The sequence below is a fragment of the Bos indicus genome, chromosome 26, assembly GCF_029378745.1.
Source record: "Bos indicus isolate NIAB-ARS_2022 breed Sahiwal x Tharparkar chromosome 26, NIAB-ARS_B.indTharparkar_mat_pri_1.0, whole genome shotgun sequence".
In the NCBI taxonomy this organism is placed as follows: domain Eukaryota; kingdom Metazoa; phylum Chordata; class Mammalia; order Artiodactyla; family Bovidae; genus Bos; species Bos indicus.
In genome coordinates this window covers 35,807,794-35,832,247 of record NC_091785.1, presented here as the reverse complement: position 1 = coordinate 35,832,247, position 24,454 = coordinate 35,807,794, and the positions used below count along the sequence as shown (strand labels likewise).

General features: G+C 39.7%; 1 protein-coding gene across 2 annotated transcripts in view; it reads right to left on the bottom strand.

Annotated features, from left to right (window-relative positions):
- Positions 1-954: 954 nt before the first annotated feature.
- Positions 955-24,454, bottom strand: part of ATRNL1 (attractin like 1) — an 808,308-nt gene continuing 784,808 nt past the window's right edge. For both annotated transcript variants that reach the window (XM_070780901.1, XM_070780902.1), the window contains one exon: positions 955-5,407. In XM_070780901.1, coding sequence (XP_070637002.1) covers positions 5,283-5,407 — 125 coding nt within the window. In that variant the 3' untranslated portion in view covers positions 955-5,282. The remainder of the gene's footprint in view (positions 5,408-24,454) is intronic.

Here is a 24,454-nt window from a genome sequence, read left to right as displayed (position 1 = left end):
GGGGTTGGAGAGAAGAGAGGCATTTGGATCTGTCTTGACTACTCCCTTCTTAATAACGCCAGACTGAGGCCCACAAGAGCAGTGACACAGACGTGGGTCAGGACACAGAGGGCAACGTGGGGACGAAACCCAAAACTCACCAGAGAACAAGCAGACTTTTCTTAGAAAACTCCTCAGCTATGCCACGACTGCACCAGAGTCAGAAGGAGGCCTTTCACTGCCTCCTTGGTGGCTCAGTGATAAAGAACTCACCTGCCAATGCAGGAGACACAGGTTTCATGCCTGAGTCAGGGAAGATCCCCTGGAGAAGGAAATGGCCACCCGGATGCTCCAGTATTCTTGCCTGGGAAATCCCATGGACAGAGGAGCCTGGCGAGCTATAGTCCATGAGGTCGCAAAAGAGTCGGGCACGAATAAGTGACTAAAGAACAACAAGAACAACTTATGTAAACACAGAACACATGGTTTGGACAGAGATCCTCAGTTTGGGCTGGAATCTTGGCCACTTAGGCGTCCATTCTCAGGAACAGTTGAAGTGTTCAGCTTGCAATTCAAAGAGAACATGGAGGGAAACTTCGCTGGTGGTCCAGTGGTTAAGACTTCACCTTCAAATGCAGGGTGTTCTGGTTTGATCCCTGGTCAGGGAGCTGAGATCCCATATGACCCGTGGCCAAAAAACCAAAATGTAAAACAGAGGCAATACTGTAACAAATTCAATAAAGACTTTAAAATGATCCACATCAAAACAATCTTAAAAAAAAAACAAACCCAAAGAGAACATGTAGAAAAGGCCAACAAAAATCAGGTGAAGGAGAGAGAAATATATTTTGAATGTGGAATTCAATAACCCAATTTTATAACCAAGTCATAGATGGCAGATAAACTTATCCTTTGGTTGAGTGCTTTTTCTTAGATGATCTTGGGGAGGTAAAATATATATATAACAAAACTGCATTGGCAATGGGGGTTGGAAGATCCAATGTTTTTATTTCAGCAATTAAACTCCTGATGAATAGCATACTAGATCATAAAATGTTGGCTTTTTAAAGCAGGTTTGAACTTTTACACAATCTGTTTCAACACTGGCATGCATACCTGTATACATATACACTGAGATGGTTCTAATTCTTAATTTAAAAAATTTGATACAACTAAAATGTTACATGTACACTATAACGAAAACACTGCTGTAACACCAACCAGATGGCTTGTATTCCTTGAAAAATTATTTAAAGCATTTTGACTTAGAATGATGACTTCATTATTTAAAGGAATTCTTCTAACTGTAAATAAAGGCAGCTCTTTGGCCTAGTGCAATGTATCCTTAATTTGCCTAATCCTAAGAATCACTGAGGTGCTTGCTTATTAAGCATATGAATCTCCAAGGTCCAATCCAGTCCTTCTGTACCTTAATCTCTACAGGCAGAGGCAGGAATGTGCACTGACCCAGGTAGTTCACATGATCAAGTTCCAAACTCATCTAAGTAAACTCACACCTATTTTAGCAAAGAGGCTTTGGAAAGCTGATTTTTTCTTAAAGCGGGTAGAATTCATTCATTTGATCAGTTTTAATTTTTTAAAACATTTTATATGAAACACTTTTCAAATCATAGTTTTATGTTCAATGCCACAAAGATGTATGACGTATGACAACCAAATGTAAGGATTGATCCCTTCTTGCCGAATTTGCACATGAAAGTGACAATCGGTGTTCCTGTCTAAATGTCACCAAGCAATCATTTAAAAAATGCTTTACTAAACCTATATATTTTGAAAGAGTCAAAGCTGATATTGACCCAAATATCCAAATAGATTTTTTTAGAAATCTCTATAGTCTAGAAATATAGGAACTGACTCAAGGTTTTTATGAAATCTTCATTTGCAAAAACCTACGTGGCTTTTACAGATGGTGAAAATATGAATGAAAAATTAAGAGATGAATTTATACAACAATTAGTAGAAAAAGAGTGGCCCCACGATTGTTAAAAACCAGCTACATATACTGCACTGAGGGCCCATCGTGGAAGCTTTGTGTTTATTATGTCCACGGTCTTGTAGGTTCACAACAGCTCTGCAACGTGAGTACAGTAGCTTCCCCACACAGATGGTAAGTCTGAGGCTTCCAAAGGGTAAAACTTGCCCGCATCACACAGCTCAAAGCTGGTTGCAACATCTGTTCTCAGGCCCAACCACCAGTCTGCACTCTAAGTGACCCTGCAGCAGCACAAAGCCATGTAGTCACTGCTGTCTTTCTGTAACCCAAAGAAAATGAGATATTGGGAAGCACAGTAAGGATCGATTACAGGTTGAAATATACTCTATTTGTAGTTTTCCTACTGAACATAACACCATAGTATATGGCACACATTTTCCTTCTATGTGTCTCACTAAATAAATTTTCGTTTAAAAGCAATTATGAAAATCTCAGTCCTCTTCAAATGTATTAAATTGATCTGTGAGCATGTGCATCCTCTTTAACAAGAAATCTCTAATTTTCCACTATTAAAATGATTAAAAAAATTTTTTTTAACTAAAACTTTTCATTCTATTTACCAAAGCTTTTCATCTTGGGTGGAATAAGAAATCCTAAAAGTTAAAGAATTTTTCAAAGTCATTCTAAACTGAAATGCACAGAGTTCCATTAAGGTAAATTTTCAAGAGAATCAGTCATTTAATGCCTAACTTCTTGAACAGTATCTGCGTATACTTGTGGCTTCTTTCTTTTTTTTTTTTCAAAGGAAGCTTCCAGATTAAAAGTGTTTGGGATGTGGGGAAAAAAGAAAATGATACAGATTCAAAGCGATTATCCCCAAGGTCTTTTCAATCTATTTCACATAGGGTGAAGTATTTTCTTGCCAGTAAAAAGCTTTGGAAAGTTGAGAAGATATTGCATAATTTAGTCACAGAGTTAGCCATATTTGGCCCAGAAACATAGAGTATATGACTTTAACCTAACATTGCATTATGTCCCATAATTGTCTAAAATTCAAATTTACAAATTTTAAGAACTCTGAGATTTGAGATGAATGAGGCTTAACAATTCTTTCACAGTAATTCCATTTGTTTAGCCTCTCTAAAAATACAGCTGAAATAGATTTTACATTCAACTCTGTATATTTGTGTCTCTTTGTTATATATGCTTTCATTATAATTGTTACAGAGTATTAAGCAAACTGGGCAATCATTTTATTTTTACATGATTCTACTTTTGTATTCATCAGTTTTGTCAATCTATTTTTCCATGAGAAAAAAATCAACATTTAAAGGGCTCCCCCAGAAAGCTAATAACATTGCTCGATTGTTTTCAGGAGACATTTACAAACTTCGCTCAATTTCTTTCTTTTTTTTGAAAGAACATTTCATAGGGAGGTTAAAAACAAACAGCTCCACTTCCTATCCCTACCCAAACCCCATAGGCTATAGATTAAATTGATCTAAGAATTAGTCTAACTTTTAACGCCTGGAAAATAGCAAAATTATCATGCCAACATAAGGAATATATACTATAATTCATAAATGCCTAATCATCAAAACAATGACATAGTCGTGGTTAGACGCAACCTAGCAATCTTATATATGATGCAACTACATATTTATGATCGTTCCTGCTATACATCACATTCGATCCTCATCAAATTAAGCTGGCTATGTAAAAGTGGCATTGTGAAATAAACATTTAATATCACAACAGGGTCATATTCTGCTACTGTACAATCAGAGCATGCAAGTAACTATGCATTAGCTGTAAACAGTAAAGTGTCATTATCTTCCAGAAATCCAAAGAATGTGGTAAGTACATAGAGAGTACTAAACATCAATTATATTTAAATGACTTTCATACTGAACAAAACTCTGTTGCACAGGGCAGCTTTGGATGTGTCTCTTGTCACTGCTCTCTTCATATATTCTGTAGTCACCTTGAAGTTAAGAAGTTGCAGTTCCAAACAAGCTCTGTTCATCTACTGAGTTCTAGTGGACGGCTGTCAAAAATTAGGACACGCATGATTCTACGTTCCAATGTGAAAGCTGTCTTAAACCGTCTTCCCTTTCTGCCATAATTCAGATGTTTGAATCATTAAGAATATGCTGAATGCGGGCAGTGACAAACCTATTTTATTTCTCAAATTGGAGACTTTCATGACACCAATGTGCTCGTGTTAGAAATAGGAATACTCTAGATGCTTTGCCAGCAAACGCTCTTCTCTACTTGGATTCTAAGTGAAAACAGTTGGCAGGAAGAAACCTGGGTCATATTATGACTTAGAGGGGGTTTTGACTCTAAAATGCTTTTCACAGCGTTTGTAAAAGGTAGATAAAATCTAGCAGCTAGGAGAGGAGGGCCAAACGAATGTGATCCATTCTTATAAAAATGCAGATGGATCACTGAGGTCTGATCCAATGATTCCGAGGCCATTAAAAAATTACCGTATTAGAGCAGAAGCTTGCATACTGTAAAATAACTATTTCAGCTCTCTTCAGGTTTGTGGCACTGGAGGCTGGTTTGGGAAGGAGGGGAAAAATTGATTGCTGGACAGGCTTTTCCATGCTCTATCAGCTCTGATAATGAGTTAGGCAGTTGGCATGGACGACAGCAATGTCCTCGTTACTCAGAATTCTAATAAACCTCCTGTGAAGTTGCACAATACCATCTAGCCAGATGGATTCATTTTGGTCTGCATTCCAGTTAGGTGAAAAAGAATCACATTTGAAAACTGAGTTTGGACATGATACGGTCCTGTGAAATATTTAAATACATTTACCTACATCCTACTAAATCAAAATCTTGCTTTTACATTTACAAGGAGATAAAATAGTATTTAAAGCCATTGCAGTTTGTTCATTTCCTGTTCATATACAAGTGACATAAGTTTGCTTAGGAGGCAAAAACTGTACAATTCTCATCACTCAGGCATTATAAAATGTCTTTCTTTAAAGTCCTGGGATATAAACAGTTTGGTTTATATGAATTACATATTTTTCATCTGCATTAAGAAACAATATACATCTTTTTTTTCCAGAGTACTTTAATGTTATCTATGATAAGCCTAAGATAGCTGTAAAAACTAACTTTATCACCTGTGACCATCAATACTATTAATTTTATAAAACTCATGAACATTCTTTGGCCACTCGGGTCATTCCCCTTTCAGAGGGAACTGTGTTTGGGCCCTGGGACCATACAGAGATTTGTCTCCGTGAAAACTGAGGCCTTGGACCAGCCTTTAATGGAAGCCATTTACAGAGTCAAACATGACAGAATCTACAGGAGCAGTTTCTGTTTTTCAGACACAAGTTCCTTGACGTGTTGAGAGGTGGTGTTTTCGATTTCGGACTCCTGAAGTTTTGTCTTTACTATCTGAAGGCTTCTGCTGTGAAATATCTATTAGGGCACTGGCAATTGCAAGGCCTGGAAGAAGAGAAAAAGGCAGGTAAATGTTTGGTTAGACATTTTGGGGATTTCAACAGTGGTGGCCTAGTATTGTGTTATATTCAGCGATCAAACATATAGCTGTTTACTGGAAGTTGTCAAGTGGTTTACCGTTTACTTATATCTTGTTTTACTTTTTTTCAATTGAAACACAGTTGACTTACAACGCTGTAATAATTACTGCTATACAGCAGAGTGATTCAGTTATATGCATAAATACATTCTTTCTTACATTTTAAAATATTTCTAACCTTGGACATATGAACTGTATACATGAAGAAGAGCAAGGACCTAACAAAATTAACTGACTCTGACTTTGGACAAGCAAATTGCTGTGTGACAAAACACCACGATCAGTGTGGATATGACTCCATTCCCTTGTTTCTATGTCCAAACACAAGTGTGTCCTAAAAGTATCAGGAACTTTCAGTGTTACTATTGGGTGTGTGTGTGTGTGTGTGTGTGTATAACAAAAGTCAGCATATTGTTTTTTTTTTTAATTAGAGTAGTTTTAGGTTTACAGAAATGTTGAACCAATATTGATACATGATTATTAACTAAACTCTCTGGTTTACATTAGGGATCACACCTTGGGCTATACACAAAGTTCTGTGGGTTTTGATAAATGCATATTGTCATACACTCGCTGTGAAAGCATCATACAAAATAGTTTCATTGCCCTAAAAATTTCCTGGGCTTTACCAGTTTCTCCTTCCCCTTCCCCTGAGCTTCTGGTAACCACTGATCTTTTTTTCAAATATCTCTATAGCTTTGCATTTTCCAGAATGTCATAGAGTTGGAATCATACAGTATGTAGCCTTTTCAGATTGTCTAGTTTCACTTAGCAATATTCCTTTAAGTTCCACCATATCTCTTTTTGGCTTGATGACCCATTTCTTTTATTGCTAAATAATATTCCATTGTATTGATGTACTATAGTTTGTCCATACAGGCACAAGACTTGGAGACAACTTGGCAGCTAAACAGAAGCAGAAGCAATAACATATGATGTTGAGCATCTTTTCCTATACTCATTTGTCATATGCACATATTTCTTTAGTGAGGTATCCATTCAGACCTTTTGTCTATTTTTAATTTTCTTGTTTGTTTTCTTATTGTTGAATTTTATGAGATTTCTTTTACATTTTGGATAGCAGTCCTTTTTCAGATACAGGTTTAGCAAATATTGGCTCCCAGACTGTTGTCTGTCTTTTCATTCTCTTACATTGCTTTTAAGAGGTAAGAAAGTACCCTAGGGATAGAGCTGTGAAATGCACACAGAAGAAAGACAACTTGTAGAAATTTAGTGAATAAATGTCTTAAAATGAGAAAAAGATCATTAGTATTATCAATCGAATATCTACATGAAAGTGGATCTCTAGCTGTCAAAGGTAATGAAGAATATTGTTTTGTCCACTGATTGACAGGAACATGTGTTAATATGTACAGAAATAGTAAAGCCTTTCCTAAATTTATACAAGCAACGGCTGCATCCAATATCCTGGTTTCAGTTCAGTTCAGTTCAGTCGCTCAGTCGTGTCTGACTCTCTGCGACCCCATGGACTGCAGCATGCCAGACTTCCCTGTTCATCACCAACTCCCCGAGCTTCCTCAAACTCACGTCCATTGAGCGGGTGATGCCATCGAACCATCTCATCTTCTGCCATCCCCTTCTCCTCCTGCCTTCAATCTTTCCCAGCATCAGGGTCTTTTCCAATGAGTGAGTTCTTCACATCAGGTGGCCAAAGTATTGGAGTTTCAGCTTCAACATCAGTCGTTCCAATGAATATTCAGGACTGATCTCCTTTAGGATGGACTGGTTGGATCTCCTTGCAGTCCAAGGGACTCTCAAGAGTCTTCTCCAACACCACAGTTCAAAAGCATCAATTCTTCAGTGCTCAGCTTTCTTTATAGTCCAACTCTCACATCCATACATGACTACTGAAAAAACCATAGCCTTGACTAGATGAACCTTTGTTGGCAAAGTAATGTCTCTGCTTTTTAATATGTTGTCTAGGTTGGTCATAGCTTTTCTTCCAAGGAGCAAGCATCTTTTAATTTCATGGCTGCAGTCACCATCTGCAGTGATTCTGGAGCCCAAGAAAATAAAGTCTCTCACTGTTTCCATTGTTTCCCCACCTACTTGACATGAAGTGATGGAACCAGATGCCATGATCTTAGTTTTTTGAATGTTGAGTTTTAAGCCAACTTTTTCACTCTCCTCTTTCACTTTCATCAAGACGCTCTTTAGTTCCTCTTCACGTTCTGCCATAAAGCATGGTATCATCTGCGTATCTGAGGTAACTGATGTTTCTCCCAGCAGTCTTGATTCCAGCTTGTGCTTCATCCAGCCTGGCATTCTGCATGATGTACTTTGCATGTAAGTTAAATAAGCTGGGTGACAATATACAGCCTTGATGTACTCCTTTCCCAATTTGGAACCAGTCCGTTGTTCCATGTCCAGTTCTAACTGTTGCTTCTTGACCTGCATGTAGATTTCTCAGGAGGCAGGTAAGGTTGTCTAGTATTCCAATGTCTTGAAGATCATTTTCCACAGTTTGCTGTGATCTACACAATCAAACGCTTTGGCATAATCAATAAAGCAGAAGTAGATGTTTTTCTGGAACTCTCTTTCTTTTTTGATGATCCAGTGGATGTTGGCAATTTGATCTCTGGTTCCTCTGCCTTTTCTAAATCCAGCTTGAACATCTGGAAGTTCACAGTTCACATACTGTTGAAGCCTGGCTTGGAGAATTTTGAGCATTACTTTGCTAGTGTGTGAGATGACTGCAACTATGTAGTAAAAAAACTGACCTTTTCCAGTCCTGTGGCTACTGCTGAGTTTTCTAAATCTGCTGGCACATTGAGTGCAGCACTTTTACAGCATCATCTTTTAGGATTCGAAGTAGCTCAACTGGAATTCCATCACCTCCTCAGCTTTGTTTAAAGTGATGCTTCCTAAGGCCCACTTGACTTCACATTCCAGGATGTCTGACTCTAGGTGAGTGATCACACCATCATGCTTATCTGGTTCATGAAGATCTTTCTTGTGTAGTTCTCCTGTGTATTCTTGCCACCTCTTCTTAATACCTTCTAATTCTTTTAGGTCCGTAACATTTCTGTCCTTTATTGTGCCCATCTTTACATGAAATGTTCCCTTGGTATTTCTAATTTTCTTGAAGAGATCTCTAGCCTTTGCCATTCTATTGTTTTCTCTATTTCCTTGCACTGATCACTGAGGAAGACTTTCTTACCTCTCCTTGCTATTTTTTGGAACTTGCATTCAAATGGAACCTGGATTTTCTCCTTTGCCTTTCACTTCTCTTCTTTTCACGGCTGTTTGTAAGGCCTTCTCAGACAGCCATTTTGCCTTTTTGCATTTCTTTTTCTTGGGGATGGTCTTGATCACTACCTCCTGTACAATGTCACGAACCTCCATCCATAGTTCTTTGGGCACTCTATCAGATCTAATCCCTTGAATCTATTTGTCACTTCCACTGTATAATCTTAAGGGATTTGATTTAGGTCATACCTGAATGGTCTAGTGGTTTTCCCTGCTTTCTTCAATTTGAGTCTGAATTTTGCAGTAAGGAATTCATGATCTGAGCCACAGTCAGCTCCCGGTCCTGTTTTTGCTGACTGTATAGAGCTTCTCCATCTTTGGCTGCAAAGAATATAATGAATCTGATTTTGGTGTTGACCATCTGGTGATGTCCATGTGTAGAGTCTTCTCTTGTGTCGTGGGAAGAGGATGTTTGCTATGACCAGAGCATTCTCTTGGCAAAACTCTATTAGCTTTTGCCCTGCTTCATTTTGTACTCTAAGGCCAAATTTGCCTGTTACTCCAGGTATCTCTTGAGTTCCTATTTTTGCATTTCAGTCCCATAAAATGAAAAGGACATCTTTTTTGGATGTTTGTTCTACAAGGTCTTTTAGGTCTTCATAGAACTGTTCAACTTCAGCTTCTTCAGCATTACTGGTCAGGGGACAGACTTGGATTACTGTGATATTGAATGGTTTGCCTCGGAAATGAACAGAGATCATTCTGTCATTTTTGAGATTGCATCCAAGTACTGCATTTCAGACTCTTTTGTTGACTATGATGGTTACTCCATTTCTTCTAAGGGATTCTTGCCCACAGTAGTAGATGTAATGGTCATGTGAGTTAAATTAGCCCATTCCAGTCCATTTTAGTTCACTGATTCCTAAAATGTCAATGTTCACTCTTGCCTTCCCCTGTTTGACCACTTCTAATTTACCTTGATTCATGGACCTAACATTCCAGGTTCCTATACCATCTTGCTCTTTACAGCATCGGACTTTACTTCCATCGCCAGTCATATCCACAACTGGGCATTGTTTTTGCTTTGGCTCTGTCTCTTCATTCTTTCTGGAGTTATTTCTCCATTCTTCTCCCGTAGCATATTGGGCACCAACTGACCTGGGGAGTTCATATTTCAGTGTCCTAAATTTTTGCCTTTTCATACTATTCATGGGGTTCTCAACGCAAGTACACTGAAGTGGTTTGCCATTCCCTTCTCCAGTGGACCACGTTTTGTCAGAACTCTCCACCATGACCCATCTGTCTTGGCTCACCCTCATACCCTGGTTTATCATAGCTATAAAGGAACCATTTTAGTTTCTGCCGACTTCCATAGAATTTTTGAATAAAATGAGATGTGCCAAATCCCCATACTAATACATGAGACGAGATTGCTTGCTTCAAGAAGTCACCAATTTCCCTTCTGCAAGGTCTTGGAGACTTGACTCTGAATTGAGTTGAACCAGTCCCTGAGCTCTCACAGACATCTTCTCAACGTGCTAATCTTGAAGTCCTCACATTGGAATCTCATGCTATGCGAGGTGTTGTTGAATTATTTTATTTCTGTCGGTCAATGTATACTAGATAAGTCTCAAATATGATCTGGCAAGAACAGAACTTCAGAGATTTATGAACAGAAAAGAATGTCAGCAAGGCAAAATGGGCACTATAAGAAGGTCAACTAGTCTCCTGCACAGCACTGTGCTGTAGAAATCAAGGGAAAGGGGGGTTCATGTCATCTGCATGAAGTACACAAGGGGCCAGCAGGCGAGGCTCGCCACAGAGGCCTTTGGATCTGCTCAAGGAAGATTCTGGTGATACTGGCGTCATTTCCGTACTTAGCTGAGGATGGAAGCCAGACAATTCAGAAGGTAATGAGGTGAGAGGGAGTGTGGCCAACAGATATTACCTCTATGTTGATGACATTTGTCAATGGAAAGAGGTAAGTAAGCTGGTACACAGAGGAAGCAGCAGAGACTGCTTGCTTCTACAGATGAGATCTAGGTGAATGCATGTGATGGTCTGAGTACATATACTTTTTAAAGCAAAACAGAGTTTCAGGTACATTTGAAAACAGAAGAGAAGGTATTTATGGAGAAGGAGAAATGAATGATGTTATAGAGGGAAGGGATTAAAAAATTAATCCCTGGCTAGGCTGATAATCTTCCATACTTCCCTTTTAAGAGTTGCTGCTAAATAAACTACTCTTTCAGGATATAAAATAACTATCCTGAGTTTCTTAGAGATAACACAAGCTCAGAGGTTCAAAGTTTAAGTAAAAACTGCTTTTGTGACCTATGAAGAGCCCATATGAACTTCTGAAGTGTAAAAAATGGACGTTTTAACCACTTACTCTGCTGTAAGAAATAATTATTTGGTTATTTCTTTAAAAGAGGGAGTTGAAGCACATTATTTAAAAAAAAAAATAAACCACAGACCATGGTTGTGCTAAGCGACAGTTCTGTTCAGACAGGCATTAAGTTTCCAAGAGTATCCTGGCACACTTCTGTCAAAATTTACAACCTTCTGTTATTTTATCCTTGGCACCATCTTATCCAGAGACAGCCAAATATGAAAAATAATACATGTCTTTTTTAATGTGGACAGAGACCACTTACACTAATTCTGATGATCACAGCATCCAAATATGAAATCATGTTATTCATTAAACTACTGCATGACCTCGTCCAAAGAGCCCTGAGAAATAGCACTTTCCCACTTACATGTGGCTGCAAACATTGTTTTCCATACAGAAGATACATGGCCAAGAGAGAAGTAAACAGTTTAAGTGGCCAAAACAGGAAATTTTATGCTAATCCTAAACTGTGACTGTATCTGTGTATTTTGGGGTATGTGAATGTGAAGTCTGGGTTTACTGATGATTTGTAAGCTTAGAAACATTCAGTTGAAACTAATCAGTCATAGACCAAATTTCAGTCCTTAATTTAAAACTAAAATTAAAATCACGCTTGTTTCTAATTTGACAGCTTTTTATCCTTTCTTATGAAAACTGAACAACCAATTGCATTTTCAGATTCTATATTAACAGCAATCTGTATTCAAGAAACTGTGCTTTCCCTCAGGCAGTGATGTTTAAGTGACCACCACGTGTACTCATAGAGGACACTCAGAGGGCCATTTGCCCAGGTCTTATCTTCTTAATGGGCCAAACGATGCTTTTATTCAAATTTAAGCTTGAGTCCTTTCACTGGGCCATACAACTGGTGGCACACCATGAGTTCTTCTGCATTTAAACCCCGTAATCTGATTAGAAACAGCACAATCATCATAACAACTGCATGTATGTGTGTGTGCCTTGTGTTAAGTGCACGTTTTTATTACTATGTTTGCATTTCTTCATATTTTCATACATGTGTGTACGTGTGCTGAGTTGCTTCAGTCGTGTCCGACTCTTTGCCACCCTTTGGACAGCAGCCTGCCAGGCTTCTCTGCCTGGAATTCTCCAGGGAAGAATACTGGAGTGGGTTGCCATGCTTCTTCCAGGGGATCTTCCCAACTTAGGGATTGAACTCAGGTCTCCTACGGTTCCTGCATTGCAGGCAGATTTGTCACCACTCAGCCACTGGGAAGCCCACTCATATATGAAGAACCTTTAAAAATGGCAATAATTGATAGGCCCTCCTTCAACCTGAGGAGGCCCTGGAAACAAAAGTAAACTGGAGAGACAAAAATCCTATCTTCTTAAATTGTCTTAAATTTAATGAGTGTGTGAAGGACTCATTAAAAAAGAGAGAGAAATTAAAGTAATTTCTGTCATTACTTTTCAGCATATTTATTGTAAGGAACCTACTTTTCTTAATTGAGAAAAGGAAGGCAAATCAGTAGCCCTTTAAAGAAAGAAAATATTGCCTCCCTTCTCCCAGAAAATGTAACAGTTATATGCTGGTAAGAGACTAAAGATACAGACAATGGCCAGATGATATATGAAAACAGAACTCCGGCCCACAGGCTGTAGCCACCTGCACAGGATACCAACCTCTTATCTACAGTCACCGGCCCAAGAACCCCACCTGCTATGTGAGGCTTACAGGAGTCAGACTGCTATCTTTAGTAACAATTCAGGGTACCAAACAATTACCCTTGTAACAATGAGCCCTGAAAAGTCAGGACTTGATTAATGACTGACAGCTTCCCTAATTCTTGTCCCTGTTTTCAACTTAGGACCTACTGGAGAAAGGTAAATATATATATCCATAACCAACCATGTGGGCTTCCCTGGTGGCTCATATGGTGAAGAATCTGGCTGCAATGCAGAAAACCTGAGTTCGATCCCAGGTCGTCAAGATCCCCTGGAGAAGGGAATGGCAACCCACTCCAGTATGCTTGCCTAGGGAATTCCATGGACAGAGGAACCTGGCAGGCATCCTTGCGGTTGCAAAGAGCTGGACATGACTGAGGGACTAAACACACAACCAACCACATAGGATGTCCCACTTCTGGTTAGCCCGCCTCTAGCCTTCCAGCTCTCTGGTGCCAACAGTCCCAAGAAGCACATACTTGAAGGCCTCTCTTTTTTTCCATTATAGAATGTTTCCACACATTTGCCTGTCTCTTAAGTCTTCACCAGACTTCCCCAGCGGCTCAGTGGTAAAGAATCTGCCTGCATTGCAGGAGATGCAGATTCGATCCCAGATTCGATCCCTGGGTCAGGAAGATCCCCTGGAAAAGAAAACGGCAACCCACTCTAGTATTCTTGCCTGTGAAATCCCATGGACAGAGGAAGCCTGACACGCTACAGTCTGTGGGGTCGCCAAAGAGTCAGACGTGATTTAACAACTGAACAACACGTCTCTGCCACAGAGCAAGCAAGCAATGATGGATGACTCCCTCACTGGGTAGCAAGTTCTGAATGAGCTGTCTGCTTCTAATTTGGTTGGTCTTGGTTTATTGTCACACTGGCAACGAGGAAATAAAGGCAGCTTGAGATCTTTCCTGGATTGTTAAGAAAACGTACATCGAGAAAATCAAAGCAACTTAGAAATTAGGTCTCCGTATTGGTCTTTGAAGCAAATGCTTTCTCCTGGTTTAGATTTTGCTAGGAACTTTTTCCTAGTGAGAGGTTTTTCTGGTGATGATCCCACATTCCGAGAGCCGCTGGAGAAAGTACTTCCTCCTGGCAGGAGGCTGCGCAGTGGCGCACGCACCATGTTCCATTAAAATCGGGTCACTCGCGAAGATCATTTTTCAAAAAGTCACACAAATCATCTGATGAAATCCACTTATTGTGTTCTCTAGGCCTAGCACAGTTTCTTGTTATCAAAGCAATACAATTAACTGGGGAACAATTCATTATTTTAGACTGGTGGTCTAAAGGAATTTCATTTACCATGTCAAGATGATGCACAGACGCTACAGGCTAGCAAAATTTACATCAAAATATGCCAGGAGATTCAATACATATGCTGAGGTTTAAATATTGATTATAAGCTTTACCTTTCTGCACTTTTAGTTCTTATATACCAGATACTATGACATTTAGATTATTTAAAATATGAATTATCAACCTTATAAGGAAGAAGGTGCCATCTTCTATCTCCTATTCCATTTTCCATGGCCTCTTGGCATTCTGAACTGGTGCTTGCTAATTGGGAGTGTCAGCAAGGCTGCCCTGGTTCACCAGGGTGCAGCAAGCTGGGAGGAAAGCAGGCTTCTCTGGGGCCATGCATGTTTCTTTCAGAACACTGGCACTGCTTCGTAGTCACTGGTTCGCATGCCAAAAGCGACCAGAGATATTTAGAACATGTAGAAGATGCACCCAAATCAGGCCTTTACTCAGGACCTTGGATTAAAAAACTATGTTTTCCTCTTAAATTTAAGAACTTCATTTCTCAGTAAATATGTACAGACACACCCCAAAGAGAAAGCAATGAAAATGAGTACTAGCTAAATAATTTAAATGGTAAATATATCTTTCTAAGACCACTAAGTTTGAGATAAAAACCACCAAGGAGAAACATTAGGAATTTACTTATCTTGAGTAAAACGTTAGCTTTTTCTAATGGAAGTGAAATGGTATTAGTAGGTGCCAGCAGTAACAATCTAATCATAAAATTACTGATGTGTGTTTGTTTTTTTCTTTACAATTATGCAGAACAATTAATAAGTACAGGAATAAAATACTGCACATCAAATGAAACTGCCTTGGAAAGAACACTCTCGCTTTATGTACAAACATCGCACTTCCATTTTACATTTGAACAGAGCCTCAGAAAAGTCATTCATTTAGAAATGCTCTCCTCCCAAGTCTGTGTAAGAGCAGGCACCACTATATATTTTAATTTTCCAAGAAAACAGCTTCATTAGGCGTGAAAGGTTAATTGCAGGTTTAAGTGGAGCTCAGGGAATGGTTCTGGGTCTGTAGTGAATTGCACAGCCTGCTTCAGGAAGACTTGAATGAGTGCTGTAAAGTGTTCGGCCCGCTGGAATGTTTTACTACCTCATTTACTATCTGTCTTCTTTTACGGCTTGTATTTGTAGTTCTTCTAAACCTTTAATGGCTACAGTTTTATTTCACTGTAATCAGATTTAAATGGAAATACCATGCTGGGATGTTTAAATGCTTTCCCTCTGATTGTATACAGCTACATACTACTGATCGGAGTCTTGGCTATCCTTCACACGATTAAGAAAGTGACTTTGGGAAACTTTGGTGTGACACAGACTTGTGCTCTTGTGCAGACTGAATTCAATATTCAGTGTGGCCACCCTTGCCAACAGGCAACCAGGGCTGGATGCATAATTAGAAAATATGCATTTCCATTTTAATTTATCTGTTGGAAGGCCAGCACCACTGAAGTCATTATTAGGCAAAACTCCAAAGGTTACATTGTTGAGCAAAAATGGAAATACTTCAAGTGCTGAAGATACTGGAATGACAGATGGACTAGTCATATTTGTCCGAGAGTTAAAGAGAGCATTCCCTTCACCTACTAAAAACCAGTGATAACTACAGATGCCAGTGTTTAAATACAAATGATTATTGTCTTCTGGTTTATAAAATTTTGTTTGGCCTTTAACACATCATAATATTTTAAATTTTCATTTAAATACACACTATAAAATTCTACAAAATGTAATCTTGCTTGAGCACCACAGTGCTGAGCACTTCCTGAATTTTATATGAACTGTTTCCTCATTGGAATGAGCTGAACAGATCATGGACGGTACTGTCTCAAGTCACTGTTTAAGGCAAATCCTCATGGTTCTTCACAAGCAAAGTTTCTCTTAGATCTTTTCAGTTCTGATTTTAATTACATACTAGGAAATTTTATTGACTCATTTGAAATACTTTGTGACTCTTTTTTTAGAGCCACGAACACTGTAAGAACCAGCTTTGCAGCTGCCTCTTCATGCTTTTAAGTAAATTTCTAATTGAGAATTCCCTGTTTCTAAGCCAACAGGGAAAACATATCCTAGTATTTTCTTAATTTAATTTAAAAAATCTGTTATATGATAATCCCTTATTTTAAGCCCTAATTATCTTTTATTTAACAGCATACTGTTCATTGAAGAAACTGAACTAGAGCAGTTTTATAAACATTGCAACATTTTATTTTCCATTATGTAGAGACACTGTATTTTAGCATTTCTAGTAGTACCATGTCATTGTTTGCTTTAGATTAAATGAAATTATATGTGAAAGTATTTTATAAACTATAGAGCATTATACAAAGTGAGCTAATCATTTCAATAATAGAATAATAGAGTTTTTTTTGTGTGTATGTGAGTGTGTGCTCAGTCATATCCCACTGACCCTGTGGACTGCAGTTCAGCAGGCTCCTCTGTCCATGGAATTTTCTAGAGTAAGTTGCTAATTCCTACTCCAGGGGATCTTCCCGCCAAGATTGAACATGTGTCTCCTCCACTGGTAGGTAGATTCTTTAGCCCTGAGCCATCTGGGAAGCTCAGAATAATAAGATACTACCACCAATAATAAGAAATCACAATCAAATCATAAATGTTCAGAAAACTCTGAATTCCTAAGGATCAAAAAGTTGTTTCAACAGCAGATCACTTCATTCAACTATTATTTCTTGAGTGCCTACTATACGCCAGGTACTGCTTTGGTCCATTAGAGTTAAGTTAATAAGACAGACAAGACATAAAAGATTCTGTAGCTCCTGATGTTTACATTATAGTGAGTCAAGCTCATGTATTCTTTTGACTAAGTTCCTGTGAGGATTGAATGTGAAGGGCTTAGAGAAGCCCCCGGCATATAAAAGCTCAAACAGATCCATCACCATCATCATCATCAACAGCGGGAAGTTTGAAGTCAAATAGGAAATCGATAAAACATTGGCCGTTCAAGATTTTGTCTCTATCCTTTAGGTTCATTCATTCAAAAATTCACTCAAAAACCAGTATAGCTATCATGTGGAATGAAAAAAGGGGAAAAATTTGATAGAAAGACAGACTTAAAGACTCACAGATGGTATCATTTGAGAACAATACTGTCTGTGAGGTGATACTTTATTCAAAACTCAAGTCAATTGTTTTGATACTCTGGATAATAAACAAGAACTTGCTCATGAACATATGAATGACTTGGGTATGTTGCCTGCTCATTAAGGAATATAAAAATAACTGAAAGTGATAATGGCAAAATAGATGAATGACAATAGTAAAGAAACCATTATATTAATATTACTTGTACTATTAAAGACACCACTAATAATTAACCTGCATCCATTTTTTAGAATTAAAAATGCTTTTACATTAATTATCTAGGTTGTTCCTTAAGACTGTTCTGTTGAAGTAGGCCAGGAAGCTATTTTTATCCTTGCGTCACAGATGGCCAGAACAAGCCACAGACTGACTGAATGACTAGTTCAGGCTCACACAGCTGGTGGTCATGGTGGGACCTGAACTCAGGATTTTAGATCCTTTGACTCCCACTTTGCTCGATTTATTGCCATTAGCAGGAAACTTCTGTGTTAGTACAAATGGCTTTGATTTTGAACCAAAAGAAAAAGAAGAAACTGGTAGGGATTTAAAATCAGTTATGGTCAAAGGCATTAATTATTGCTAATAGTTATAAAGCATCATCAACTCAATGGACATGATGAATTGAAGGGAGCTCCAGAAGATAGAGAAGGACACGGCAGCCTGGAGTGCTGCATTTCACTGGGTCACAGAGAATCGGACATGACTTAGTGACTGAACAACAACATAGTTATAAAAACAACAGTAATAATATAAAAGAGTATGCCAGGCATTGCCCTCCACACTTTATATGCATTATTTTATCCATTTATGCAGATAGGAGTGGATGACAATACAGGTTAAACCCATCAACATGCATTGAGGGCATATACAGGTTAAACCCATCAATATGCATTGAGGACAATACAGGTTAAACCCATCAACATGCAACTACAGGCAGTGTGGTTGAGGTTGGTTGTTGTCAAAGTGTGAACAAGTGAAAGTGAAAGTAGCTCAGTCATGTCCGATTCTTTGTGACCCCATGGACGGTAGCCTGCCAGGCTCCTCTGTCCATGGAATTCTCTAAGTCAGATTAGGGAGTGGGTAGCCATTCCCTTCTCCAGCGGATCTTCCCGACCCGGGAGTTTAACCAGGGTCTCCTGCACTGCAGGCGGATTCTTTACCAGCTGAGCTAAAGAGTCACTACCAGATAGCATCAAGCGAGGACAATGATGTTGTACAAAAGCTCCTAGATTTGCTAACAGTGGCACAGAGACAAATTCTATAAAGTAGGCCTGAGGCAAGAGAGGAAGAAAGATACAGGTGAGATCTGAGGGCTGGGTATGGAGGTGGAAGATTCCCAGGGAAGATTATCTCTGAGCTGAGGTTGAAAGATGAGAAGGAAGTAGTCAGATGAAGACTATTGGCATGAGGAATGCGGTATGCTCTGGGTAGAGGAACTAAAACACGCACAGCACAGAGAGGAAGGATGTTTGGGGAACCTCGGGACATTTGCTATGGGTGGAACATAGGTGTGAATGGAGAATGATGAGAGAGAAGAAAGACAGTTAAGCAGAAGTGGGTCCACAAACTGGCCTTAGGTGCCAAAGCAGGAAAGAGACTTCTAACCTATAAGCCAGAAAGAGCCATGGGATGGTTTTTAGGAGGGGAGAGGCATAATCAGACTTTTCAGAGTCACCTTTGAAAAGCATTTCAAAGAGATACCTCTACTCGTAGCACTGACAGACTGGAGTGGTGGGTGAGTCTACAATTATTAAAGCCAGATAAGATAGAGACAGTGAGGAGAGAGAAAACTGGGGGAGAATGGAGACAGGTACACGCATGGCTGAGTCGCTCTGCTGGGCACCTGAAACCATCACAACACTGTCAATCGGCTACACTCCAATATAAAATTAATAGTTAGAAAATAAAAAAAATAAGGGAGAAAGGAGATGAACAGGACAGATATTTAAGAGAGATTAATACGGGAGATTAAAAACAGGGAGGAGCCTCGTATGACTTCCATCTTTCCAGTTTGGGTGGCTGAATGCATACAGATGCTATTTGCTACTATAGGAAAGAGGACCAGGAACAATCAGGATGTGCGGAAGGGGGTGGATCACTTGCTCAGTTCTAGACATCCCGAGTTTGATGACCTGTGGAACATCAAGTGGAGATGTCTAGTTGGAGATGCAGGTGTGAAGCCTGGGAATAAGTCTAACCCCGTGAGGCTATTTGCATGTATTGAATATGAAGACTTTGTAAACGTATGGATGAGTAATGCTAGCTGTTACAATAGCTAAATCCTGCAGTCTCAACGGCTTAACAAAAAGAGATTTATTTCTCACTATATAAAGACTGAGGTGGGAGTCCTGATTGGTGTCAGGATGTGTGAGGGGATGAGGAAAGCATCAATTCTATGTAGTTCCTCAGGGACCCAGCCTGATGATGCATCACTCTGGGGTTTCCAGAGTGCCTTGAGCACTGAGATACTGGGGTGTGGGGTTTTTTTTAGATTTATTTATTTACTTTTGGCTTCACTGGGGCTTCGTTCCTGCATGTGGGCTTTCCCTAGTTGCAATGCAGACTTCTCACTGCTGTGGCTTCTCTTGTTGCTAAGCATGGGCTCTAGGTGCATGGGCTCAGTAGTTGTGGCTCATGGGCTTAGCTGCCTCACAACATGTGGGATCCTCCCGGACTAGGGATTGAACCTGTGTCCTCTGTATTGCAAGATGGATTCTTAACCACTAAACTGCCAGGGGAGCCCCCTAACTTTTTGGCCAATTTTAAAAACAGTTTTAAGACATTACATTTTTCACTTACAATACAGTGCTGGTAATTGCAATGTTACTTCCTCGCCCTGTGGATACATTCCATGTTCAATTATCAAGAATGCCCAGTTATTTACTACAGCAGTTCAACTTTAAAACTGCCATGAAATGGGGCCTTCAATATTTTGTAAGGTAGCAGGTGGGAGAAGAGAGGGTGAAGAAGGTTCAGCCCCTTCTAAACCACTTTGGACCAGAAAAGCGCAAGACTCTGTTTCAATGCCATCAGCTTCCCAGAAACAATTCTCCCTGTTTGAGGGAAGGAGAAATCTTGGCTGAAGGGCCAGCAGCCTCCGCCACTGGAGTGGATAAAGCCTGGTAGCAAGAGAGTAAGAGGGAGAGAAGGACCAAGCAGAGGGCTAGTAATGGAGAAGGGGAGCCCATGAGAAGATCTGAACACCCAAAAACGTAGGAGAAAGACAGGACTGAAACAGTCCACAGACTCTTTAAGACGAGGCAGTGGCTAGTTACAACCTGTGGCTCCTGTTTCTGTTTGCAATAAATAGCCCCCAAATTCCATGACAACTGTAAGCCAGCTGAATTCGTGGCTTCCAAGTTTTTCTTGGTTTGGAATTCAGAATGTCCCCAGAGATTTCTCTTGGAAGGAAGTTGGAGAAGGTGGCTGCTAAGGTCACTTCTGGCTCCATGAATTTATGACTGCAGCTGCCTTTCTCCAGAAGGCCAGCAGCGGGGACCCAGCCTCTCTGCTGACCTCCTCTCTCACATGCGTTCTCACGTGACTGCCACAGGCACCTCTGTGAAGTCAGGGGACTAGCTGGGTTCAAGATATTCCTTGCTAGAAATCTGCACTTATTTTTGGTAGTTAAGGACTTGGGAAGGAAAGGATATATTCCTACCTGAGTGAGAACCACACTGGTAATATCAGGTATGTGTTGTTACTTATTCTTTGTTAGGTGTGGTTTCTACTAATATGATGTCATTGAAGAAACTGGCTCTAAGTCTCACATCAGAGACGTAAAGAGACTGGGCAGTGTCAAAGACCAGGCTGGGACTTGATATTACACCTAGAAAGCTATGAACAAGCTAATAGACATTTTTTTTTTCAGTTTAATTTTCTAATTCCTCACATTCCATTACAATTCTATCTTTATAACTCTGCCTACCACTCATGACTGGGAGCACCTTGAAAGCAGGGATTACATTTTCATTATCTTTATATCCCAATGCTTACTTTAAGATGGGTGGTTGATAAATATTACTTGCATGAGAATTAAATGGTGTATCACAACGCTCAGTTGTGTTTGACTCTTTGTGACACCATGGACTGTAGTCCGCCAGGCTTCTCTGTCCAAGGAATTCTCCAGGCAAGAATACTGGAGTGGGTAGCTGTTCCCTTCTCTAGTGGATCTTCCCGACCCAGGAATTGAACTGGGGTCTCTTGCATTGCAGGCGAATTCTTTACCAGCTAAGCTACCAGGGAAGCCCTCTGTTTCTCTATGTATTTAGTTGCAGAGAGGTTACAGAGAGGAAGGTGGGAATCAGGCATGGCAGGGGATGGACACCCCAGCATCAGCATAGCTACCATTAACCTATTGTCCAAGAAGGTGACCCAGAGGAAAGTTTCCTGCATGAAGCCACTGTGCTGCAAAGTGTCCACACCCCTTCCTGAAGACTGGGTGTGCTCATGCCACGAGAGTGAGAGCTACATTCGTGAGCGTTGGGCTCGCGGTATCTCGGTCAACATTGTCCCTAAATGGGTTTTAGTATGTGTGGCTGTGTGTACAATACTGAAAACCTGAAGCGCCTGCAACATTTGCTTGGCATCAAAGCATTAGCCATTTAATTCTCCCCGAATGTCTTTGCAGAGACTTTTAATATTTTAAATCAACTTTAGCAGTACAACCAGAAGCTTCCTTTGGTTCCTGGATGGACCACTTCCCCAAAGGAAAAAAATCAGTTCACCTTTCATGTACTGAGATCTTCCTGGAAATTGTGCAAACATAGAGCCAACACAAAAATACAAATGAATCTTTTTAAAGAAACTAGATTACAATTTTAAATCAAGGTTAAACAGTGCTGACTGGTGATGTGAATCACTGCTGCCCATAACATTTACAGGAGTGTATGGGAGATGGTTATAAGCAGGGACTTCCCTGGTAGCTCAGGTGGTAAAGCGTTTGCCTGCAATGCGGGGACCTGGGTTCGATCCCTAGCTCGGGAAGATCCCCTGGAGAAGGAAATGGTAATCCACTCCAGAACTCTTGCCTGGAAAATTCCATGGATGGAGGAGCCTGGTAGGTTACAGTCCATGGGATGGCAAAGAGTTGGACACGACTGAGCAACTTCCCTGACACTTATGTTCTTTACACAGATATTCTCTGTCGTTCAGTTGTTAAGTCACATCCGACTCTTTGCAACCTCATGGAGTGCAGCCTGCCAGGCTTTCCTGTCTTTAATTATCTCCTGGAGTTTGCTCAAGCTCATGTCCATTCAGTCAGTGATGCCACCCAACCATCTCATCCTCTGTCATTCCTTTCTCCCCCTGCCCTCAGTCTTTCCAGTATCAAGGTCTTTTCTAATTAGTTGGCTCTTTGCAACATGTGGCCAAAGTACTGGAGCTTCAGCTTCAGCATCCATCCTTTCAATGAATATTCAGGGTTGATTTTCTTTAGGATTGACCGGTTTGATCTCCTTGCTGTCTAAGGGACTCTCAAGAGTTTTCTCCAGCACTACAATTTGAAAGCATCAATTTTTTCAGTGCTCAGCCTTCTTTATGGTCCAACTCTCACATCTGTACATGACCACTGGAAAAACCATAGCTTTGACTACATAGATAAACCCCTGTTGAATATTAAAGGACAAGTTACCAACCAAAAATAAAAAATTAAGTATTGTCCAAGGTGATGTTTATGCTCCTCTAAGTTCCTAACAGTCAATATTTTAAAAGAAATTTCAACATTAAAACAAGTTGAAAACATGGGACTATATCTGCATAGTCAAAATACTATTTTAACAAATTTCAATGACAAATTTATGCCTTCTATATAAAACTCAGAGCCTGACAAAAATGGGAGGGAAAAAAACAGATAAAATTATGCAAATCCTCACTTCTAGCCATTTAGATAAAATGGATGAGAAAAATGCTATAAAGAATCATGATTTTTCCATTAATACTATTATAAATTGCTTAGACCTTACCAAAAGTTATTAAGGATAACTTAATAGCCAAAGGCATTTTAACAAAAACAGATGTGTCTGTAGCCAAATTGATCCTTGATAAATCTCTTTCACTGAAGGAAAGGCAATATATTTGGACACTGTATTTCTCAAAACAGACTTTGAACCATTTCTCTGATATTTGGTAAGTGATCCAGGACCCCAGATAGTACGGTTTCTCTCCAGTAATTCAAAACAGGGACTTGGGGGAAGTAGTTTGTTAAAATGACCTCCTTTAATCTCACAGAGGATAGTATAAAAGAAACCTTCATTCTCTGATGCAATTTTGAGAATCTGGCTGAGCACGTCCCATAAATGCTGACCCTGCTGAGTGAAAAAGGTATCTGTTTGCCCTACTTTGCCTTTGGGAGCAATGAATGTGGCCTCTGAGCCACTGTAAATTGAGAAGTGTCACAAAGAGTCAGCGCTAGTGGAAACCTTACGAACTCCACAGGCAGGTAAATCATAGAGGGAGCAGCCTTCAGAGTCATCTGGAACTTTCTGATGTTATATCCAGGGGGATAAACATGGCCTTGCATTCACTCCAAGCTATCTCCAGACACAAAGAGAATTCTCACACACTGTTCCACAAACCCTGACTATGGTTTCCTAAGTGATCTGCCAAGTGTATTTGTAGAAGGGACATCTTGCTAACCATAGGTTCCCCAGAGGTGGCGGGAAATGGGTCAAGAGATGGGTGGGGATAGAAATTCTTAATAGCACGTCATTATAGAAGGTCCACTGGAGAATCAGAAGGTCATTTGGGAGAAATGGAAGACTCTGCCCTCTTTATCGGGCATATTCACTTTGGATATTATCTACCTACTTTCAGTAAGGGCCTCAGCTAGCAGGAAGATGAAAAAACTTGCTTTCAGGTCAATAAAGGCAATCTCTTATGATCAATGGTTGATTAGAGCAGGATCTTCTAAGCAGGAGGCTCTGGGCTGCATTCTGTAAAGAGTTTGCAAATTAGTCTTACTCCGAGATCTGGGCAAAAGGCCAGTTCACCACCCAGCTGCTGATGACTTTCAACCCAATGGTCGATGAGTTCCCATAATTAGAAGAAAAAAAGAATTCTTTTTAAATAATCAAAAGAAACTTACATCTTAAAGGCATTAAATTTAAGGAAAGTATAGAGAAGAACTGCAGAAGGATGGTACTATCAGGTTTTAGAAAGGACATATATTACATCAGATTTGTTTCATATTCCTTATGCTAAACCCTTGCATTAAAGTTGGAGAAATTCTGATTGCAATT